Source organism: Podarcis erhardii (genome assembly GCF_964252035.2).
Source record: "Podarcis erhardii genome assembly, chromosome: 3".
In the NCBI taxonomy this organism is placed as follows: Eukaryota; Metazoa; Chordata; class Lepidosauria; order Squamata; family Lacertidae; genus Podarcis; species Podarcis erhardii.
In genome coordinates this window covers 80,647,872-80,671,927 of record NC_138507.1, presented here as the reverse complement: position 1 = coordinate 80,671,927, position 24,056 = coordinate 80,647,872, and the positions used below count along the sequence as shown (strand labels likewise).

At 40.7% G+C, this 24,056-nt stretch overlaps 1 protein-coding gene across 11 annotated transcripts in view; it reads right to left on the bottom strand.

Moving 5' to 3' along the window:
* The window catches only part of CATSPERE (catsper channel auxiliary subunit epsilon), a 60,293-nt gene that overhangs the window by 35,017 nt on the left and 1,220 nt on the right, over positions 1-24,056 (bottom strand). For 4 of the 11 annotated variants that reach the window (XR_014155447.1, XM_081857651.1, XM_081857647.1 and 1 more), the window contains exons 2-12: positions 22,672-22,720; positions 22,184-22,257; positions 18,093-18,165; positions 14,602-14,684; positions 14,304-14,346; positions 12,796-12,873; positions 12,088-12,203; positions 8,568-9,057; positions 6,877-7,366; positions 934-1,373; positions 109-167 (exon numbers count right to left, since the gene is read on the bottom strand). Coding sequence is in view for 10 of the 11 variants with exons in the window: in XM_081857651.1 (XP_081713777.1) it covers positions 109-167; positions 934-1,373; positions 6,877-7,366; positions 8,568-9,057; positions 12,088-12,203; positions 12,796-12,873; positions 14,304-14,346; positions 14,602-14,684; positions 18,093-18,165; positions 22,184-22,257; positions 22,672-22,720 (1,995 nt within the window). In the remaining variant the exon portion in view is untranslated. Of the gene's footprint in view, positions 1-108; positions 168-933; positions 1,374-6,876; positions 7,367-8,567; positions 9,058-12,087; positions 12,204-12,795; positions 12,874-14,303; positions 14,347-14,601; positions 14,685-18,092; positions 18,166-22,183; positions 22,258-22,671; positions 22,721-23,557; positions 23,632-23,691; positions 23,943-24,056 lie in introns of those variants that run through there. The other 7 variants (XM_081857652.1, XM_081857653.1, XM_081857650.1 and 4 more) reach the window with 7 other exon arrangements.

Here is a 24,056-nt window from a genome sequence, read left to right as displayed (position 1 = left end):
CTAGTTCCAATAAGCCTTCAGTGTGCTTATGCTATTGACACTTCTGAAATGTAAATGTAATCAATAAATTGTTAACCATTTTCATATTTTGACTATCATTATACTTACATTGCATCTTCATACTCTCCCTCGGTTGAATAATCATGGTCATGATAAAGTGTTACAGTCTTTAAGATATAATAAACAACAACAATGAATAGTTAGTCTTAAAATACCATATATTTAAGGGCTGCAGGCTGGTAACATTACTCATTATATCAGAATAAAACAGGATACTAAAAGTTAAAAGAACAAATTATATAAAATATAAACTCCACTTTATCCTAGACATTTGAATCCCTGTAATGTAGGTAAGGTTATATGGAATCTTTTAGAATATTCATGTGCAACTTTGCATGTATTTAGTGAATCATAGAACTTGATTACATTAGTTCTTATTTAATTAGTTATTTAAAATATTACAGTGGTACCTCGGTTTAAGAACAGTCCAGTTTAAGAATGATTTGGTTTACAAACTCAGCAAAACCAGAAATAGTATCTTGGTTTGAGAACTTTACCTTGGTCTAAGAATGGAATGAGAATGGTTGAAGGGCACCGGTGGTGGGAGGCCTCATTAGGGAAAGCACGCCTTGGTTTAAGAAGAGTTTTGGTTTAAGAACGGACTTCTGGAATGGATTAAGTTTGTAAACTGAGGTACCACTGTATTATAATAGCCCCTTTCTGAGCTATCATGACTGAGGAAATCATTGCACCTATATTTATAGGCTTCATGTAGAAGTGTAAGTTCATAAATCTGGTTCATCCATGGAATTCCCATTGAATTAGAAACATGCTAGTAGCCTTGCATGTGTCTGTAGCCAGTAACATGTCTGAACCAGACAGCCTGACCCAAGAAAGAAACAAACAGGAAGAAAAAATGCAAGATTCACCTACCTGATTCTTAGTACAAATTCCACGTGCTATTTCATATTGAATAGAGTTATTTTGCTTCAGCAAGTGTGACCTGTAGATTGTAACTTCTGTGGACAATCCCACATTTTCCAGAAAGACAATCTGGGCCCAAAAGGTCATATTTGTTCCCATATCTAGATAGTAAGTATCTGCTTCCATATTGTGCTGAAATGATATATACGGACAGACCTCTCCTAAAGGATTTGTGGCACTAAGTACTTCTGTTTTCAGTGGATAAGCCTTGTAATATATATGAGTACCATTGTTTATGAGCAAAAAGAAGTCACCATGCCCATTCACATATATGGCAAAGTCTCTGGCTTCAGTTTCCCAAGCACTGAGCTTTAGAACATCTTTCATATTAAACTTTAAGAAAAACATGTCATTGTTTTTCATTTTGATCACAGTGTTTCCAGCACTGCCTATAAAAAGGAGAGAAAAAAATAGATAGAGCTTAATATAACATCTGGTTTATGTATATATTACTATTATCAATAAAAGTACAATTCTTTCTTATCTTTTCAGTAACAGTGGTTGATTGTTTTAACAAACATTTGTCCTTAGTACAAATATGCCTTGAATTGTGGCAAAAATTATCTATAGAAAACGTATGTTTGTGATTCCGAACATTCATCATTTCTTAAAATTATTTGTATAGTGTCTTTCATTTCCAAGGTGATTTCTGGGGCACATTGTTTTAAATTAAAATTGGGAACACACATTATTCTTCCTTTCAGAAGGCCACATTTTCTTCTCTCATATCCAACAACAATGTGCAAACATCCTGTTCCAACTGTAGGATGACCAATTAATGTTACCGTACTTCCTGGCAGCCACCCTCCCAGCATGCAGCCAAACTAGGGTTCAGGGGTGAATGTGAGCCTCCTGTAACTGAGCTATATTGCAGCCTCTGCCAGAGAAACCTGGGGTATTGTTATTCCCTTACTTAGGATAATGTCATTACATACATCTGGTAGCTAAATTTTGCAAGGCACACATCACCACACCTTATATTTATTTCAGGTATACAAACTCCTGAAAACATACTAGTGACCCTGGCAGAATTTTGGAAAGAATTGAGGTACACAGTCCAGAAGTTGGTATATGAAGTTAAGTTAGCTAGGATCACTCCTCCTGTATGAAGTGCTAGGTGGAGAGAGATCTTGGAATGTATGTCAACACTAAGATGATATGCCAAATGTTAATTATGTGCATGCAGATGTGCAATTGATTACAGTGGTTCCTCGGGTTACAGACACTTCAGGTTACAGACTTTGCTAACCCAGAAGTAGTACCTCGGGTTGAGAACTTTACCTCAGGATGAGAACGGAAATCACATGGTGGCGGCGCAGCAGCAGCGGGAAGCCCTATTAGCTAAAGTGGTACCTCAGGTTAAGAACAGTTTCAGATTAAGAATGGACCCCTGGAACTAATTAAGTTCTTAACCCGAGGTACCACTGTAGTATGTTCTTTCTCTCAAGTTTGAACTGCTCTCCACTAATGTTTATGATACTTTCTTATAATTTAACAGTTACACTATCTTATTATGAATAATAATAGTAATAAATGTGTTACAATTCATAATTTCCAACAAATGCTACTCCAAAGAAAAAAAGATCTGTGTTTAGGACTTAACATTCACTTTTTCTTTTTGTAATTGTTATTTGGCTTCCTGAAATCTAAAAACTTGTGTCCCCTCGCCCACTAAATATGAAAAATGATGCAGCACGGTTGAGCTCTTTTTTGAACCCTGTCCATATAGCTTGATACAATACAATATTAGGCCTCTTCTCACTAGTGTAATGTGTAAACAGGCCTCCTACTGAAGGTGGGAGTATGCATCAGTATGTGTACCCTGACAAAAGAGAGAGAGGGGGGAGGGGGGGAGAGAGAGAGATTAACTGTGCCTTGTTTGACAGAAGGGGAAGATCAATCGTACTTTTTGGATGACTCTGAGGGTCATCTAGTCCAACCCCCTGCAATGCAAGAATCTCAGCTAATGAATCTGCTGACAGATATTCATCCAACCTCTGCTTTAAAACTTCCAATAAAGGAGAGGACTTCCAGGTTGGTGCCTCTGGCAATGGCGGAGCTCCGCCGATCGGGAGGAACTTGCTCCGTGAAAAGTAGGGTCTGAACCGCCACGGTGAAGGCGGAGACCCACAGAAATCACAGGCGGAAGAAGCCTGTGAACTTGGGATTCGGCTGGCACCATTCGCGCCTCCCCTACTCGCGGGGAAACCCTGTTTTGGGGATCCGGAGCAACGTGGGGTGAGCGGCGCGGTGCTTTGAATCGACCGCTTCTTTCACGGAGTGAAGCCACACTGCTATTGTCGGAGAGCGCTGACTTTTTTCCTGTGAACAATTGGACTTTAAACAACAACCCGTGAGGAGAACGGAAAATTGGATTTTTATATACCTTAATTTGGCAACGACGGGGAAGGTTCAAAACAGGAAGTCCGCCTTCCCTTTTTGTAAATAGACTGAAGCAAAGAGGTTGCAAGCTAAGGTCTTGGAAAGCCTCATGTAAAGGGTTAAATTTCCATCGATTGAAACTATTAAAACCCCCTTGGAAGCAGGGGAAGAGGGGGGAAATTGTGGACTGTGCATCCTGCAGGAGAGAGTGATAAAAATTTAATTATCACTGCTCTGAACCCCTGGGAACGGGCTGCCAGCAGATTGACGTTTAGGAAGAGTTCATTGACAGCGAAAAACAGTAACTTAATAAGAGAAATATATTGTTTCCATTGTCCGCTTCTGCGTTTTAAAAGGAAGAAAAAGTAACTGAAAATGTAACTGAAAATTGAAACTATTTTTACTTTTGGAATTGTGGTGGATTAATACAAGTGGAGACTGCTCCCCCCTAGAGGGAGTCTTTGAAACTGTTACAAGAGTCAAGCTGAGGAACCCAGCTGTACGATAAGAATTGTGAGAACTAGAGATTGACCTTGGACAAGAATGTCAGCAGGAGAGACAATAGTGTCTGCATTTTGTAAGATAAGCCATCTGCTGGAACAGCTTCATAATAAGATAGATGCTATGACTACTAAATTGACATTTTGGGACTAAAAGTGAATACTAACACAGAAATAACTCAGGATCTGGCACAGGAATCTATTTTAACAGGGCAAATTGTTGAAAAGGAGAAGGAGAAAGTTGCTGTTGTTGAACCTAAAGCAATACAAGGGGGAGCCTTAACCTCACAGAGGCAAATTGAGGATTACAAGTTGTGGCCCTTTATCATTGAAACTAGAAAAAGTCAGATTTTGAAGATTGGAGCCTGGCCTGGACTGGAAAAGGAAAGTTGGAGAGATCCCCTTATGCAGGGATCAACTGACATTTGGGATATGGACTTGGGTCAGGAGGAGATCGGAGCTTTGGGGGCCTTTAGATTTGGAGGAACCTTGAAACAAGATTTGAAATATTTTATGGACCCTAGTTTTAACTATGGAAATCTGGCTGACCTGTCGAGATGGAATAAAAGTACTGCTGGGTTGGAGCTTCCCCGAGATCTGCTCTTTAGAATTAAAGAATATGAAGAAGATTGGCAGAAGGGGTGTGGAGAAGAGTTAAGAGCCTCGGATCTCCAGGTTGATGGATTATATGGAATTGACGGAAAGGACTGGCAGAGGCCGAGACCAGGAAGAGGAGACGGTGAAGAAGATTGGAAAATTTAAAGTCTATATAGGGAAATTTTGTAAAATTTAATGAGGGATAGAAAAATCTTGGAATGGATTTTTTTTTTTTTACCTTAGTGGAAATGTTTTAAGAGGTTAAGTGTAAATAGGTATATTAGTTTTAATGGGGAATAAGATTAAAAATGTTTTAAGATAAAGGATTTGCTGAGATAACATATAGAAGTGGAACACAAAAAGGGAGGTGAGAGGAGGTCAATGAAACAAGGGAATGAAAGATAGATTATGGTAAAGGTATGATGTGTGTTTTTAAATTGCTTTTGTTTTGTTTTGTTTAATCTATTGTGTTTAGATGTTAAGGTTGTGTTTTGTATTGTCTATATTGTATTGTTTCTTTTGTTCCTTTTTTTCTTTTTCTTCTTTTTTGTAAGTTTTAAAAGTAATAAATATCATTTTTAAAAAAAAACTTCCAATAAAGGAGAGTCCACCACCTTCCAAGGGACAGCTTTTACTCCCACAAAGTTCTTTCTGATATTCAGTTGGAATCTCCCTTCTTATAACTTGAATCCATTGGTTCAGGTCCTACCATCAAGAGCAGGAGTACACAAACTTGCCCCAGACATGCAAAAGCTGCACAGCCTTTTTCACACAAATCCCACTTTCCATTCACCCAGGAAGCATTATCAGAGTTCAAAGATACATTACAGCCACGTGAAAACACTTGAGGAGCTTGCATCCCTTCCAGTTCTACAATTCTATGATTCTATGACTCATCACCAGAAACATGCGCTGCAGAGCTCTCACAGCAAGAAGCTGAAACTTGAGAAGCCAGAATGTGCTTTTTGGAGATAGGTTGTAGCAACAGCAGCTACAGATAAGCTTTGCAATGATGAGCAAGCTAAGACCTTCCTCTTGGACCAGAGAGACAAAGAACTAAACCTCATTGCTTGTTTACAATGCGTTATTTTCTTGTCTTGTAACATTAATCTTATTGTAACTAGTATTTAAGACTGTTCTACTGTTCTATAGTAAGGCTTTGAAACTCCTTCTTGTGGTGGAGAAAATTCAGTTCTACATGAGATAAAGATCAGGAATTCTGCTGAACTCCTCTAACTCCAAGTTGCGAGGGTGCTTTGAGCAGGGTTTGGATGCGGCAATTGAGTATCTACCCCAACACAGCTTTTTACTACTCCTACTCCTACTATTATTATTATTATGCCAGGTAGATTAGTGGCAGTTGTGGCTTCTACCCACCAGGTGAACTGCTGGTGAACAGATGGAGGTATACTGCTTTAAGCTCCCCTCCTCTGAGGGCCCCCCAATTGCACTGTATTCAGAATCTTGTTTATAGCTTTAATAGCCATAATCTCTGATACACATTATGGGAAGAGCCCCAGTGGTCTGCCACTGATACGTATAGTAAATTTAATGGATTCAAGCCATTATTGGCTTAATTTATATAACTACTCACACATTAGAACTTTGTTTACAATGGACTCAAAAAGTAGTAATCTGAAAATTATAGCATCAGCTCCTAGGGAATGAACAGGATGTATCCAACTGCCATAGCTGTGCCATCCTCCTGGGAAGCTTTTTACTATAACAACACCTGCATATCTAGGGACATACAGATCCCCCCCCACCATTTACACATGTTCAATTAACACATGACTGTGCATACGTGGAAACCCAGATACTGGGGAGGGAGACCTGATGAGCTTCAGCAAAGCCCCACTGAGCCTCTGACACCCTCTTTGGGCTTCGGGGAGGGTCTCCTCATGAGCTGGAGGTGCAGCGGGGCTTTGCTGAGGCTCCCAACTAACAGCTGTAATGCAGGAAAGGGCCTGGTGCTAGTGCGCTTTCCCATGCATCAGCTGTTAGCTGGAAAGCCTAGCTGTGCTTCAGGGCAGCAGGGCTTGATTGACCAGCTCAACTGATGTGCGGGAAAGAAGCTTCCTTGTGCATCAGCTGTTCAAGACCCACTGTCTCTTTGGCTCCCGAGAGCTGGAGAGGCAGCAGGTCCTCATTGACAGGCTCAGCAGACGTGGAAACACTTCTTCCCTGCGAGTCAGAGGGGCTATGTTGAGTTGACAGGCAACTCTCAATTTTATGCAATTTCACAGACATGCGCAGGGGTTCAGAACATAACCCCTGTGTAAATGGGGAGTCACCTGTTGTACTTTCAAACACTATGCATTTATGGCTTAGGTTACACACTATAATTGCTAAAATCAACTAAAATAACAACAATTTCCATTAGTAATTTATATCAAAATATACTATACTTAACCAATAACAACTTGATGAATAACTGTTCCTAATGCTGTTGCTGATAATTCCGCGCCTGTCTCAACGTCTTTAATATATCCGATGAATTTGCTTCCTTTGTAAGAATAAATAATCTTGTCACTGTACCACAGCAGCATAGATGATGATGCTCCAAACACAACTTCCATGTGCAGAGGGTCACTTGTAGGTGCAGGCAGGGAAAGATCTCTCAAGAACCAGTGGGCCTCGTCTTCATTAAATCCTGCCACATATAATTGTGTGGAGGTTCTGCATCCAGTACAAGCCAGTAAGACTGAAATTTCAGAAGCGACTGAATCATAGCAAGCACTTATTACAGCTAAAGTAATGTGGTCTTTGAATCCTAACACACTCCTTAAGACATCTACTTCCATGACTAGAACAAACATATCAGTTATATTTCTTGATGGGTACATGAGGAATATTTCTGTTTTTGTCCACAGGACTGCTTCACTTAAATCTGATTCCAGCACCTTGGGCGTCGGATGAGATAGAGAGAGAAGCGGTGGGAGAGATAAATAATAAAATTCAGACACTGTAGGTATTGCTTAAAGCTCCGTCTTAAATTTATCATAAACAATATCAAAACATTCACTGAAAAGTACCATATATTCCCGCCTATAAGATGCCCCCATGTACAAGATCCTCCCCCCTATTTTGGGGGACTCAATTTTAAACAAATGAGGGGAGATGGCCCAAAGTTGTTGAGCTCCTCCCCCCCCCCCCCAGCTGCGGGCAGGAAACACTCCCTAGTTCGTTTCCCGCATGCAGTGCCATCAGGGGCAGTTGCGCTCCTGTTGGCCAGTCGGTTGGCGGGAGCTCAACTTCCCCCGATGTCGCTGCATGCGGGAAATGATCTAGGAAGTGTTTCCCGCACGCAGCCGCATTGATCTGATCACAGATCTCCGTTTGCTCCTTTGAGGTAGGGGTTTAGAATCTTCCTTTCACTTTATTCTACTAGCCTTAAACATTGCACCTGTTAAAAATTCTTCTGGATATTGTTTTTTTGGCAGAACCTGACTACAACTGGTTCTACGTTATAGAAAAGTTGCATTTTGGATGCTTCTTGCATCACCATGAGAATGGTGTGTGTGCTTGATGAGAATGGCCATTTGTAGGGAAGTAGGGTGATGCTGCACAAACTTGGCAAGTGGTAGGCATATAAAAAATCCCATAATGAGGAGTTTTCTCAAAAATCTTGAAGGAGAGGAAACCTTTTGAAACTGCAGGGAAAACTTTGCACATAAACTGTCCAAGTCATTTCCCTAAAGCTGTTTGGCCTGTCTCAGCTATGTGCCTCAGCTCTTGGTCAGGAGGAGGGAAGTCATACTTGAATGGCTTCAGCGGACTGCTGCCATTTGGCTCCTGGTCACATTATTCCCCTTTTCTTGACATTCATTAAGTTCAGTTGCTGTTGAATGCTATTTTGTGGCTGCTAACCTACTAACCAGACAGATCGAGTCTGGGAACTGAAGGAAAGCCCTTTCCCTTGCAGCCAGTGCTTTCTGAGTGTGCTACCTGTCAACCAAGAGGATATGCTTTACAGTGCTAAACTACCGCATCCCGGAAGCTCTGGGCAGCAACAGGCTGCAATGTTTTTTAAGTTGTGGTGGTATGAATAAAAAATAAGTCCATATGAACCCTCTAAAATATAAAATATTTTGAATAACTCACTTGAACTGGATAGTTCCTTAGACACCAGATTCTTTCTTTTATCCCAAGAATTCCTCTTTCTGGAAGTTTTTGTTGTTTTCCAACTCTGAACATCTTGTCATTGTTTATAAAATAAGCAGAACTGTCTATTAAAAATACAATGTGTACCTGTACTATGGCTACATCATTTACTTTCTGAGCTACAGCTGGATCTAATACAGTGGAGGGAAATGTGATTCTTTTTGTATGTCTGAACTCATCATGTGTTAGGAAAGCTCCATAATTTGTCACCACAACTGCTTTAGTTGTATGACATGCAGACCATGCTATCATGAGCTCAGTACCAGCTGGAGTCGAGATAGAGACATCATGTACGTTGACTGGAGGAATTTCTGATTTTGCCATGATAAAAGGAGTCCGGGCAACAAAACAACCCTGAAAAGTAACTGGTTTTCCACTGACTACTCCAATGATGTAATCTGAAATGCTAGGCACGTCAATTTCCCAGTATCTAAAAATAGAAAAAAGCATCATATGATTACACTTTATTACCCTAAATCCAAGCATGTTAAATGGAAATTTCTATTAGGATCTATGTAACATAATTCCACGTTATCTTATAGGATTGCAGTGTATGTCACCATTAGAAAAGCAGCAGTTCAAAAATTTGTATTATCAATGCATGTAGAATACAGCTATTGTGAAACTATTCATATGCACCAAGCTACAAACATTGACAGATAATATACTAGAGTTTGGAAGGAGACTCCATTTCTTGAGCTATCTCATTTGCTCAAAAATCTGTGTATTGAGTGAATGACATAACTCATGCAGATGGCAGGCAGAATCTGAAACTCCACTCATAAAATAAAATAAAAAATAGTCCTGTACGCAACAACGAGCTCTTTAGGAATGCTGAAAACAGTCTCAGCAAGCTCAAAACTAGGAATGAAAGAACTGTCAATTTCAGTTCTTTCAGATTCTCATTTTTCCAGTCTTAGGTTCTCCATATTTCTGCAGCAATTTGTGAATTTTCTTTTTCAAAATAATCATGAAAATTCATGGCATTTTAGTTTTAATTTCTCCTACTAAACACATTTTTGTGTGCAGTTTTGACTAATACACACATTGTTGCAATTTATCTTAATACAATGCATTTTTGTATTTCATTTTCATAACTATATTCATTTTTATGTCCACTTTCTCCTAATATATGCATTTTGTAAACACTGTTTTGTTGGAGATCTGCATACCAAATTTCAAAAACTGTACAGTAAGTGTGAATTTTGAAGGGTGACTGTGTTTCAGTTCACATATTGTTTTGTCCCACACCATAAGAGGTGCCATATAATCGTGGGTGGCTCATGCAGGCTTTATATCTGGCCTGTGTTGTGCTTACTGATAATTGGGCTCATCTCAAGAGCAGTCCACCTGGCTGTGAAGGCATGGCTGCTGTAAAACAAGAAAATCCTTAATAAAAAATATTTAAAAAAAGAAAAAGAAAAAAAAGAAATGGTGCCTAGGAAACTGCTCCATAGCACACCCTCCTTTTTACTGTTACGCCAGGAGGATCAGCAGTGCATGTGAGTTCTGCCCACCAAGCTGCTTGCTGGTGGAAGATGGACTTCTCTCACCTTGGCTTCCCCTTCTTTGGGGGACTAAGGGGTTGTGCTAAATTCTCACCTTCCTCCAGCCTGGTGGAGTCAGAGTTTGGATTGCAATTTATGTATTTTTTACATATACCTCTTTAAAAAAGATTTTTGAAAGTGCTTATAAGATTAAGATCAAGGCTCTAGGCATGTTTTGCTTCCTGGAACTAATGGGAATGTGCATGAGGCCCAAATATTTGTTCCACAGAAATGCAGGTAATGCTTAGCTTGATAACTAAGATCAGGAGAAACTGCTTTTAGGAGTGCAATCAGGAGAAGAAGATTTAATCTTCTTCCACATCATCACTCAAGTGACTTTTCCTCATGTTAAGAATACATATGCATTACAATATACATTCTCATTAGGGGGTGCATCAGATATGTCTATATGGATTTCCCTTGCTATACTGGGCCACGTATATCTCTAGGTTAGATTACTGCAACAAGTTCTATGTGAGGCTGCCTTGAGTGTATAAATCCAATCCTGGCCTGACTGAACTGGCTCCCAATTAGTTTCCTAATGCAAAGTGCTACTTTTGACCTAAAAATCCTTAAATGGCTGAGGACTGCAATACCTTAAGGACTGCCTCTCCCCATATAAACTGATCTGGACCCTGCAACCATCATATATTTCTGTTTTTGTATTGTAAACTGCCCCGTGATCCTCAGATGAACAGCAGTATAGAAATTTAAGAAATAAATACACATTATACCCACAATAAGGGATGCGGGTGGTGCTGTGGGTTAAACCACAGAGTCTAGGACTTGCCGATCAGAAGGTTGGCAGTTTGAATCCCCGCGACGGGGTGAGCTCCCGTTGCTCGGTCCCTGCTCCTGCCAACCTAGCAGTTTGAAAGCACGTCAAAGTGCAAGTAGATAAATAGGCACCGCTCCGGCGGGAAGGTAAACGGCATTTCCGTGCTCTGCTCTGGTTCACCAGAAGCAGCTTAGTCATGCTAGCCACATGACCCAGAAGCTGTACGCCGGCTCCCTTGGCCAATAAAGCAAACTGAGCACCGCAACCCCAGAGTCGGTCATGATTGGACCTAATGGTCAGGGGTCCCTTTACCTTTACCTATAGCCACAATATATGAAAATCAGCAGTCTTCTTTGTATAGTAAGATTATATACAACATATTTTTTTAAAATAAAAGACAATTAAAGGCTTCCACCAAGATGGCGAACTAAGGAGAGCACCCTCAGAATCTCTCCCAGATCGCCTGATGAACCCCAGGACCCAAGGGTACAAAACGGGAGAAGGCTGATCTAACCCTCGAAGGAAGGGAAAAGGAGAGAGGCAAGAGGAGGGACTGCAAAGCACAGAAAAGGCTCAGCCACACACTGGCCCAGAGCTAGCCCTGTGAAAAGGGTAGGAGATACCCCTCTCATTCTGTGTCTCACCCCCACCCATTTGAAAAATAAATAAATAAATAAAGGGTGGTGCCTAGGAAAGAGACGTAAACTGACCCCGCCCCAAAGCGGATCTTCGGAAGGATGATGCTCTCACTGCAACCCACAGTGGGGATCTGAGGATGTGAACTTCCCCAAACTTATACTGCCTATAACATTAGTTATTGGTATGAGCTTTCGTGTGCATGCGTACTTCTTCAGAAGAAGCATGCACACGAAAGCTCATATCAATAACAAACTTAGTTAATCTCTAAGGTGCTACTGGAAGGAATTTTTTTATTTTGTTTACACTATGGCAGACCAACATGGCTACCTACCTGTAACTATAATGTTAGTGCCTCACATCGAATATAACTGATCTATTGAAAAAATGCTATGAACGGAAAACTGAGACACTGTATGTACTTTTGTAATTCAAGAAAATATTTAATTAAAACGATTGTTTAAAAAGACAAATTCAGAAAAATGTAAATGAGCAATACCCGTCATCTGCATATTCTGATTCTTCCGATTCTCTGCTGTCTTCATTGAGGTGAAACATCTTAACTGAAGGTGTTTGTCCCAAATTCAAGAACTGTCTGGAAAGTGTCTTAGAATGCTGTTTAGAAAATGGAATGAGTTGTATATTTTCAAAATTTGCTTATATATATTTAAAGTCTTATCTGTTTTCATATCTAAAATGCTATCTTTGAAATAGGTACTTCCCAGGACCAGGCTCAAACCTGAAGTATTAATATTAAATAAATATGATATTGACATTCCTTTCAGATAATAATTCTACGTCAACAATCAATCGATTGGGTTGGAAGAGACTGGGATAGCTATCTTGGACCAGAGGAAATTTTAGCTTCAGTGATGTAAATCAATGGCCTGCTAGTGAAAGCAATTTGTGACCTTAATACTTTAATAAACTGGGCAAACAAATTATACTAAAAGTTGCTTTAAATAGAAGGTATGATTATTTATTTATCTAAAACATTTCTATACCATCCTTTGGCAGAGCTTCCAGGACAGTTTATGAAAAAATGAAAAAATACAACCAATACATAAACAACGTATTTTAAAGTTTAATTAATACAATTATATACTGGTGCAATTATTTAGTTGTATATAGCCCTTTGTTTCCATAGGAATATGGATATTTCATTACTTCCCATTTCAAGTTAGTTTATGAAGGGAGGATAACATACTTCTGGTGGTCCTTTCGCAGTATGGCTCATTTCTTTACTATCAGCATTTTCTGGGTCATAAATCCATACAACCAGAGTCTGGCAAATAAAAAATGAAAAATTTTGCAAATTTTGATGAATTTGAACAATACTGTTTCTTCCTGTGAATTATAGGCCATTTTGTGTTATAGAACTATATTAACCATGTATGTAAGCTGACTATTTAAAAGCAAATTAATAGTCCCTGTTTTAAAGTTTAAAGTTTTATAAGCATTCAGGTAAATATGATTTTCCTGTAACAAAGATATCCAAGTGCAAAAGTACTGAGAGTGCATTTCATGGCTGAAAACAGGTGAAAAGAGTAACTGAGATAACATTATGTTTTTAAGAAAAAGACATCAAGTAATTCTATGGTTTAGTAAAGTCACAGAAAACAGGATGTAGTGATGAAAATATCTATTAAAACAATATATTGCCATTTTGAGTATGGAGCCATAATTTAACCAATAGATTTGCTAGGTTTAGCATAAAAAATTAATAAAGATAGGAAATTAATCTTCATAGGTGGAAAGGTGAGAGGGTATGTAAGAAGGGCTCATCCTTTTCTGGAAGGAGCAGCATGGGGCAGTTTGCAAAGGGCTGTCTGCAAACAGGAGGAAAAAGGCATGCACAGCCACACAAAGCAGACCCTTTTGCAAGGATCAGTTACATGCAGGATTTCTGCAGCCAATCATTCAAAAAGACACATTTTTTTCTTCCCTCCTGATCAGGTGATGTGAGAAGAATAAACAGCTGTCTTTTCAATGGGCTTTCCCTGCCATGACCATCCCTGCCACATTTTAGCCTCCAGAGAAGACTGTCTGAAAGCCCTTTGCAAATAGCAAAGTCCCTAAAATTGGGACTTCAAAGTTAAAGATTCAAAATGTTACATGATTCAGTCATGGCAGAAGTGTGCTGAGAAATCTATTGAACAAATGTGCACTGAATTGCCACCTAGCCAAAAGATAATAGAATAATTCATTAGCTCAACATTACTGGGATAAATGCATTATTTTTCTAATGCATTCATATCATCAATTTATCTATAAATAAATCCATTGTCACTATACATATATTCTGAACTCTAGTTCAATCCTAAATGCGTGTTTCTAAAAAACAAATTCCTTTAAAACAGAGGTGGCTAACATTTCACCCTCCAGATATTGCTAAACTAAAACTCCCATCATCGCTGAACATTGACCATGTTGGATAGAGATGGTGAAAGCTGCAGTTCACCAATATCAGGAGAATCGCAGGGTAGCCATCCCTGCATTAAAACAAATGAGTCTTGTTTCCCAAGAGTTTGATTCTAAATTTCTGAGAAGTAGTAAAATCTCCTAGCTAGATGTGGGGATGTGCTGCTGATGGTTGCAAAGAACCAGTAACTGGTACTGGGCATACAACAGAACTGATGGTTATGCAATTTTGCAAACATATTTGAGATTGGGGCATGTATTTAGAATCCCAACATAAAGCAATAAGACACATACATATCTCAGAGTTCTTACCACATGATCGCTATGTAATGATGATCTAGAAAGTAAAAAAACTGAATATTTAGTGAGCATAAAAAAACTTCAAAAAATGGTCAAAACAAAGATAATTTAGGAATACTTATAGCAAATGAATGTTGTTAATTCAACTTAATACATCTGCTTAATACATCTCCATTATTGATACACATATACATTATCATGTTTAGTGTGTATAATGAGGAAATGTTCTCAAAGAAAAAATGCAACTGTATGCAATTGAATATATCATGTTGAAAAGTATGTTTAATCTTACCTTGCGAAGGAAGTATACACATACCACAAAAAACAATCTAAATCAGCATTTATAGTCAAGTAGCGTTCCCTATCCTGAAATGTCTAAAAGGGAAAGGAAAGAAGGTTAGATATTTTATTCTGTTGCAAATAAAATAATTTTGCTTTACAGTATAAGGAGTTTGAAATCCACTGGTGTCAGTAATCTTGCATTTCACATACTGTAGCATGTTACAATTCTGTTTTGTCTACAAATTTTATCTAATTAAGTCACTCATAGTCAGAGTAGACCCACAGAAATCAATGGACTTAAGATAGAAACATACAAAGCTGCTTGTCAGACCACTAACTAAGTAGCTAAGAACTGTCTATGTAGGGGGGCCGCTAGGGGGCGCCTTGGAAGATGGCGGATATTAACATCTATCCAGCTCGCACGAGGTAATTAGAGGCTGATTATGGGGAGTATATCAGTCTCCCTTCATCTCTCCAGGGGGGAGAGATGCCGTTTTCACCCGCTGTTGCCATAAATCACCCCCGAGTTCGGAAGAAGGAGGGGGTGAGGCACTGGGTGCATAACCCTTGGCGGGCCTCGGAACTCCTCCGAAGCTGCTTCCAGGAGCGAAACTAGTTGCGTTACTTAAAAGGAAAAAAATTGGGAAAGATAACGCACATGCTTCAAGAGAGGCAGGAGGTTTTTATCTGCTAACAATTTTACCACTGAAAGGAAGAAGACTGAGACGGACTGAGAAGGAAGATTACATCAAAGTACTACAAATATGGTATGTGGATTGGAATGCCGGAACTAAAGGGGTGGGGAAACGACTTTTTATTTCTTTTGCTCTATATGATTATTAATAACCCTCCCTCTGAAGATCTGTCACAGAAATAAATTGCAAATGGGACTAAAAATGAATTGTGTGGGAATAATTATGAACTTAAAGGTTTTACTCTGTGAAGGATTTGGAAAGAAGAAGGGCTCTCTCTTGTGACACAGAATGGAAACTTGATAAGAGACCTCTGTTGCTGGAGCAGGTCTTGGGGAGGGCGAGCCGAAGATATATTATTTTCGAGGAGATTGTGAACTGGAAGGGGCAGCCCTCCTGCAAAAAGACTAATTTACGATGCAACAGGTCGGAAAAGCTAAAGAGCGAATTTCTAGACTGTATTTCATCGGAACAACAAAAATGGCGATTACTCGCTCGAGCGGAAAGGACTGTTGGAGGAGAGTGATTTACGAGAGATCAGCACAAAGCCCACACAGAAATAAAAATAAGACTGTCTTTTTCAACCCACTTGCGGAGCATATCGGAGGAAAATGGAAAGGAAAATGAGTAATGACAAGTATTGAGAAGAGGAGACTGGAAACATCATTCTTAATATGGAAGCAGAACAAATATTCGAGGATTGGACTCCTGCCAATCAAGAAGCCTGGGTTCCTACCACAAAAATTTATAATTTGGAAAACAATTGGATTATATGATATGTATTGTTATAATTTGTGTTAAGTTGTGGGTTGACATAGCAGACGACACAGCGATTTCTCCAAGTAGCTCTTTATTTTGTAAGCTGGAATAGAACTGACTGCAAACAGCTCAGCCGGCCTGCTTTTATAGGCAGCCGGCTGTCAACATTGTAACAACAACAGCCCAGAGTTCCCGCCTAAAATAACTGACGTGGACCTGAGGGAAAACTATCTACAGACCTGAGTGAAAACTATATACAGTATCCCCCTGCTGGCCCAGGGTGAAACTTCACTACATAACAATTTGGACTAATTGATTTGATGTGTTTAATTTGGAAATATGAAATTTAATAAAAATTATTTTTTTAAAAAACTGTCTACGTAAATGGTGTTTATGTAAATGGCGTTTCCGTGTGCTCTAGCTTCCATCACGGTGCTCCGTTGCACCAGAAGCTGTTTAGTCACACTGGCCACACGACCCGGAAAGCTGTCTGCAGACAAATGCTGGCTCCCTTGGCCTGAAGCAAGATGAGCGCCGCACCCCATAGTCATCTTTGACTGGACTTAACCGTCCAGGGGTCCTTTACCTTCACCATCTACTATAACTGGTAGCAGCTCTCCAGGGTTTCAGGCAGGAATCTTTCCAGACCTGGCAATATAGAGGACTGAACCTGAAAGCAAAGTATATGCTTGACTCGCTGAGCTATGGCCCATTCCCAACTCATTTCACTGGGTCAACTTATAGTATGACTTGGTCAATTATTTATTAAATTTGTACACAATCCCAAGAAGGATACAATTGCCTTTTTTGCCTGTCCTCCAATAATACCTTTGTCTTATGTCCTATTTTGTTGTCTACATTTCTTTTTCTCTTTACAGAGAATGACAATTTTCGGCCCTGGAAGGGGGTGGAACAGGCTTATGTGTGACTGCTGATGCACGTAGTGACCTGAAACACAGCCCCCTGTGCAAACGGGGAGTTGCTTGTACTACATCAGAAGATGCAAGGAGAAGGGTCAATGAATGATCGTTGAGGACTATACCCTTAAGATAACAGAACATGTGGCCTGGTATCTGTTCTGCCATCAAATCTCATAATGTGTTCTAACGCTGGCTGTCAAGTCGCAGTACAAGCTTAATTAAATTTTCCCCCTCTCTAAGATGAAAAACCACCAGTGATCTATCTTTCTATCTGAATAACAAAGCAATTAATGGACTGAGTCAGTTCCAAATAGAAGAGTGTAATACTTGAGTGGTATAAGTAAGTGGTATATGCCAAGAACATTTGATCAAGTCCTAGAGGTACATCTCTAAGACATCAACTAAGAACTTGTTATCCCTTTAGTTGATAGTTTCCTTTGACGGTCTTGAGTATTTCTTATGTTGTCCTATTATTTTATTTTTGCCTTTTTTACTGTAATTCAAATTTCAGATGTTTAAGATGAGCAGAAAACATTTAAATACATTTTAAAAAACCTTTTCAATATCCAGAATATACTCTCTTTACGTGCTTGCTCAAAAGTTAAGTTCCAACTTATGTTTGAATAGGATGGAAGTAAATTGTTGGTTCTGGGTCACAATTACTTTTTGAAGATACATATTAAAAGTGGATTATAAATAAAAAGTCTAAAAAAGCCTAAGGGAATGTGTGTGCACGCATATGCATATATATAACATATATATATATATATATATATATATATACGCCACCACTCATTTCACCCTACTGCTTGAGCAAGAAAAACTGTAGGTTAATTTTGAATAGGGAGCTACTACTAGCTAACTCAATCACTGTTACAGACGCTTCAGGTTAGACTCCACTAACCCAGAAATAGTACCTTGGGTTAAGAACTTTGCTTCAGAATGAGAACAGAAATTGTGCTCTGGCGGTGCAGCAGCAGTGGGAGGCCCCATTAGCTAAAGTGGTACCTCAGGTTAAGAACAGTTTCAGGTTAAGAACGGACCTCCAGAACAAATTAAGTTCTTAACCCGAGGTACCACTGTACCACAGTAGTAATTCAGGAACTAAACAGAAACTATTCACAACTTACCAGAGACCCCCGAATCTTTGGTTTAACCATATGAGTTCCAGCAACTGGACAATTCAATTCTGGGGTACGTGAACTAGCGTAATAAAAAATAAGTAACATGTCTAGTGTGAAGTTGCTTAGCACTGACACTATATTATAGCCCTAAATATATGTATTAGTTATAGAAAAATATATTGATCCATTCAATTGTAATGTGATCCTCTTATATGTTTTATGCATTTTATAATCAACAGCTTTAGCATCATATTTCCATATTTGCATTGACAAACCTTCACTCAGATAATTCCTAGCATTTTAATATTACAAAGTAACAGAGTAATGCTGCAAATTGCAAATATCCCTCTAAACAAGGGTGCTGGGTATAGGGGGCAGAAGGGGCTTCAGACCCTCAATATTTTGGGGCAGGGGGATCAGCCCACCTCAATATTGAGGGGGTCGCTACCGCCACCACCGGGTGAGTGCTCATCACCTGTATATTGAGGGGGCTGACATGCTCTGTGTGCTCCTGCCCAGGAGCTGGACGGGGACAGGGACGAGCGAAGGCAAAGATCGTCCTCCTGCTCCCCAGCCTCCGCCCAGCAGCCCAGGAGGCTGGGACCAGTGAGGCACTACTGCCTCTAAGCCAAGGAAGATGGGGAAATAAAAGCATGATTATTCATTCATTAAACTATCTACCATGCATTGATCCACATTCTGTAGACCTTGAACAGTATGACAAACTCTCTGGTACTAAGCAAACTTGGACAGTGCTGCTAACCTTCGAAAGTTCCATCATACCCAGTATGCAGCTCAGAATGAAGAGGCTTATTGCTTCCCTTTCTATATGCCCAATTAGAATGCTCTTAGATGAAGGAAGAAAATCATTATCTACATGGATGACACTGAGTGCAGCTCAAGGGGGGGGGGGAATAAACAGAAAAGATACTCAAAAAGCCCCTGGACTATAACCAGTACAGGAAATCACAGCGAAGTCCAGCAGATGGGACCTCAGTTAAACTGCCAAAGGGAATTGATGGATATTGCAACACCTCTTAAAAGGTTTGGAACTGGCAATATTAATTTGACCAATAATAAATATAATAACTCTGATGAGACCCTGGACATATTTCCCTCTAAAAATAAAAATGACAACCCCACTCTTAGAAGGGGACCAAGATATTGATTATTCCACCAATCAGTCAGGTCTCAGTACTTTAGCAGTAATGATCAACCTGGTCTGCCTACCACAGGAAACACCTGCACCTGCCAAATACGATTCTATAAGAGATGTCCCCAGTACTTTTGACTCATTTTTTCCACTCAGATTTCTAACTCTGACCTATTAGCAGGCCTGACATAAAATCCTGTCACCGAGTGAATCATTCAGATTAGATCCCAGCTTCACAAAGCGGTGCAGGGTTGGCTGGGATCAGAGGAAGTGTGGCTATTGCAGCCTTCTCATGCTGCCCTGCCATGTCCTCACCATCAGGGAGTTGAGCCCTTTCCAAACATTCTTTTTAGGATCAAGAAAAGAAACAGTGGGAACAACTAAGCCCTTGTATGTCATTTAAAATGGAGGCAACTACCCGTTGTTGCACCCATAACCTAGGTTTAAGGTGCCATTTATTTATGAATATTTATTGAATTTTGTAACAAATAAAGATACAGATCTCAATCATCATGTTATATACCACTGTTCTCCCTCCCCTCCTCTGGACGTCCCTCAACTCCCCTTCTGCTGAGTTATTTAGCTTTATTTATTGTATCGTGCTTTCCTTATATAAAAGTTCCCTTATCATTTCTCTAAGATATATGTTACTGAAATAAAGTTGTGAATGTTTTTTCGAACCCTGCCAGTGAATCCAGTCCATTTTGTTGTTTCTGCAAATAGACTGTAAATGGTTCCCAGACTCTTTTGAAGACCTTTTTGTCCTCTCGTAGTTTCTGTTAGCTTAGCTAATTCTGCATAGTTCATCAATTTTTCTTCCCATTGTTCCTTTGATGGTATTTCTTCCATCTTCCAATATTATCCAATCAAGATTCTTGCCGCTGTTGTAGCATACATAAATAGTATCCATTATTCTTTTGGCAGCTCTTGGTTTGAGGTACCCAATAAAAAGGCTTCAGGGTGTTTAATAAAGTTCATTTTGAACATTTTTTTCAATTCATTATATATCATTTCCCAGTATTTTTAATACATTTGCATTTGCACCACATACGATAAAATGTTCCTTCTTTTCCTTATACAGTGGTGCCCCGCAAGACGAATGCCTCGCAAGACGAAAAACCCGCTAGACGAAAGGGTTTTCCATTTTGGAGGCGCTTCGCAAAACGAATTTCCCTATGGGCTTGCTTTGCAAGACGAAATGTCCTGCGAGTTTTTCCGACTCCCCCCCCCCCTTTTCCCTCTTTTTCTAAGCCGCTAAGCCGCTTATCCGCTTAGCTGATAAGCCGCTAAAAGCCGCTAAAAGCTGCTAAACCGCTAATAGCACTAATCCGCTAAGCCGTCAATGTGCTTGCTTCGCAAGACGAAAAAACCGCTAGACGAAGAGAATCGCGGAACGGATTCTTTTCGTCTTGCGAGGCACCACTGTATCTCCAGCATCTGTCATTTTCTTTCCTAAACATCTTTGCCATTTTCACTAGGAGAATGGAGGCAACTACCTATGTTCAGTTCCTTTCCAACCCTCAATGCCTTTCCAAGAGACTTTCACTGGCTACTGACAGTCAGGAGATGGAGATTCCAGGGTGTTTAATCTCAACTGGGAGAAAGCCTAATTGGAGCCTCCGGAAAAAGCCTTCTTTCCATCTGCAAGTCACTGTGGAAGAACTGCAATACCAATAACCTCCTGCAAAAGGACTTTTCATCATCACAGACCTAGTCTAATCTTTATCACACAGCTGTGAGGTAACAGGGTAGAAATAATAAAGCCGTGCTAGGAGACTCTATGACAAAAGTCTATTATCCAAACCATGATTATTTAAAGAACAATTTGTGTGAACATATAAACATTTTAACATTCCTCATGTTTCCAGGTGGCAGTTTGTCTTCTGTGTGTAAAGGTAAAGGGACCCCTGACCATTAGGTCCAGTAGCGGACAACTCTGGGGTTGTGGTGCTCATCTTGCTTTATTGGCCAAAGGAGCCGGCATACAGATTCCGGGTCATGTGGCCAGCATGACTAAGCCGCTTCTGGTGAACCAGAGCAGCGCAAGGAACCCATTTACCTTCCCGCTGGAGCGGTACCTATTTATCTACTTGCACTTTGACGTGCTTTCGAACTGCTAGGTTGGCAGGAGCAGGGACCGAGCAACGGGAGCTCACCCCGTTGTGGGGATTCGAACTGCCAACCTTCTGATCGGCAAGCCCTAGGTGACAAATCTTTTTAAAATCAATAATCCACCTGCTCTATGGGTCCAGAAAAATTATCTGTTCTCCTTGTTAACAAAAAAAACATGGATTTCAGTAGTAGCAAATTCCATTTTCTTCTTTCCTTCTCCATACTCCCATATTTTTTCCCCTGCATATCCCTCTCAGACTGCCTCTGACAGAATGTTTTCTAACTATGTGTAACCCTAGGCTGTTTGCAGAAGGGGCTAATAAGAAGATCATTGAATTTATCACTGCCCAAGTCTCATAAATTTTCAAAGGGGGGTATTGTTGTCCTGTAGCCACCATAAAGTGGGGAAACCTTTTCACTGAGTAAGCAAGCTTAGTAGGACCAGTCTGATCACTAAAGGGACTGTATTGCCTGAAGAAGGGAGTGTGAGATTAGGGGCCTGAGTCTATACTGTGGGTGAAAGCCCAATAAAGCTGGAGTTAGAATTATAGAATGTAGAGTTGGAAGGGACCACAAGGCTCATCTAATCCAACCCCCTGGAATGCAGCAATATTTTGCCTAATGTGGGGCTTGAACCCACAACCCTGAGATCAACAGTCTCATGCTCTACCAACTGAGCTAATCCCAGCGTAGACAATATAGCATGTATTGTCTTCAACTGGGGCTCATGTTTGAGCATACTCCCCATGGAGCACATAGAACACAGGGCATTCACTATTCCAATCCCCCAGGACAGCCCCACATCTGTGTTACACATTTTTGCATTCCTTACCTTTTATCATCAATAGTACATAATACGGAAAATTCCCATTCAACAAATGAAGGCCCTTCATACACTAAATGTATCTAGACAAAGAAAAGATAAATTGGAATCACTCAAGCCCAAAGCTGCCAAAATGACTTTAATCAAATATTGGGAATCCTGGCACAAATTATTGTGTTGGATTTCTGCATGAATTGGAATTCAGCAGTGAATTTTCCAGCCTACTTTTGTAAATTTTTGAAAGCTATGACAGTGGAATGACCAATTTCTGGGATGTTCCTTGTTACTAGGGATGGGTCATGGTTTCCCACTGCCCCCACCAGACCTCCCTGCCCCTCGTAAGGGAGAAAATTGGGGCAGGCAAAAGTCACTTGACTTTCAGGGTGGGAATGAGTAAAGTTACAGTAACAAGGTGGTTCAAGGTTTGACCCAGTTCTACTTGCCAAATTAGATCTTAGCCTATGTATGGACAGTAGTCTTAAACATGAAGTACTTACACCAGTTCTTGCAGTAAATAGAATATAATGCCCTACTGAAGTTTCATATCTGAAAAGACAGTAAAAAACAAGGTGCTCATTAACAAAGGCAAAACTCTTCATAGTTTTTCGATGTTAATGAGCACACACACACCTCTATACTATACATGCAGTTTGTGATTTAAATATCTTGGCTTCCTTGAGGAACCCTGGTCTGATCAATTACCAGTAGATATTCATTGCTTCCTTAAAGAATTACTGTATCCAGCTGTCTGCTTTATCTGTTGGTATCTGTTGGATTTTTTGGCCTGTTTCCCCTGCTCAGGTATGGATTGAATAAACCAAGAGAAGCAGAAAATATTTGAAGGTCTCTCTGCTGATCTCACAGGATAAAGCAGTCCCAGGGATGTCCTGGGAGTGTGTTTGCCAGACGACCTTCCCTTCGCCTAATTTGTCAGCCGCCTTCCATGTCGGAGAGTGGGCGCACTGGCTGTGCTCACTTTCACTATGCCCACCACTGGCATGCAACCCTCGGAGGGGATTCCAAATGTGGCTCTTGGACTGAGAAGAGTGAGCAAACCGAAGTACAGTGGTACCTCGGGTTACATACACTTCAGGTTACATATGCTTCAGGTTACAGACTCCGCTAACCCATAAATATTACCTCAGGTTAAGAACTTTGCTTCAGGATGAGAACAGAAATCGTGCTCCGGTGGCGCGGGAGGCCCCATTAGCTAAAGTGGTGCTTCAGGTTAAGAACAGTTTCAGGTTAAGAACGGACCTCCGGAACGAATTAAGTACTTAACCCGAAGTACCACTGTAACGGCCCCTGGGTGGCCGGCTAGAGGAGTGCTCTACCTCCTCATATCTGTTACTTTTCTCTTCACAAGATGCAACCTGCACTCACCATGAGGGCCGCTCGCTACCCTGAGCCATGGACACTCCCACTTCCTCGTTTCCCCTCTCGCACCCTTGAACCTGCCTCTCTGACATCCCCTTCCCAACCCGTTCAGCCCCCCGGGCCATCCTTCTCTCCCGCACCTCCACACTGCCCAGCATCCCTTCAACCAGAGGCAGAGCAGCAGGGGCTTGGCCCACACAAGCGGGGACAAAAAGCGCGCCATCAGCGCTGCCGAAAGAACGGCCCCCAAACCGCCGTTAGCAACCGACGCTGCCTCGCGCTCGCTCTGCGTCTACTAAGAACAGCGCGGATGGCCACAGTGGGGCGAGCGAGCAGCGCGCCGTCCCGCCAGCTGAGGCGAGAGCCGGAGCGACTGCGTTTCCCAGCATGACCCGCGGCCATTTCACGGCGAGACTGCGAAGTTAGCCGCGCGACACTATGGGCAGCGTAGTTCCTTCTATATATGGGCACGAAGCGCCGGCATTTAACATATTATGCAGATGAA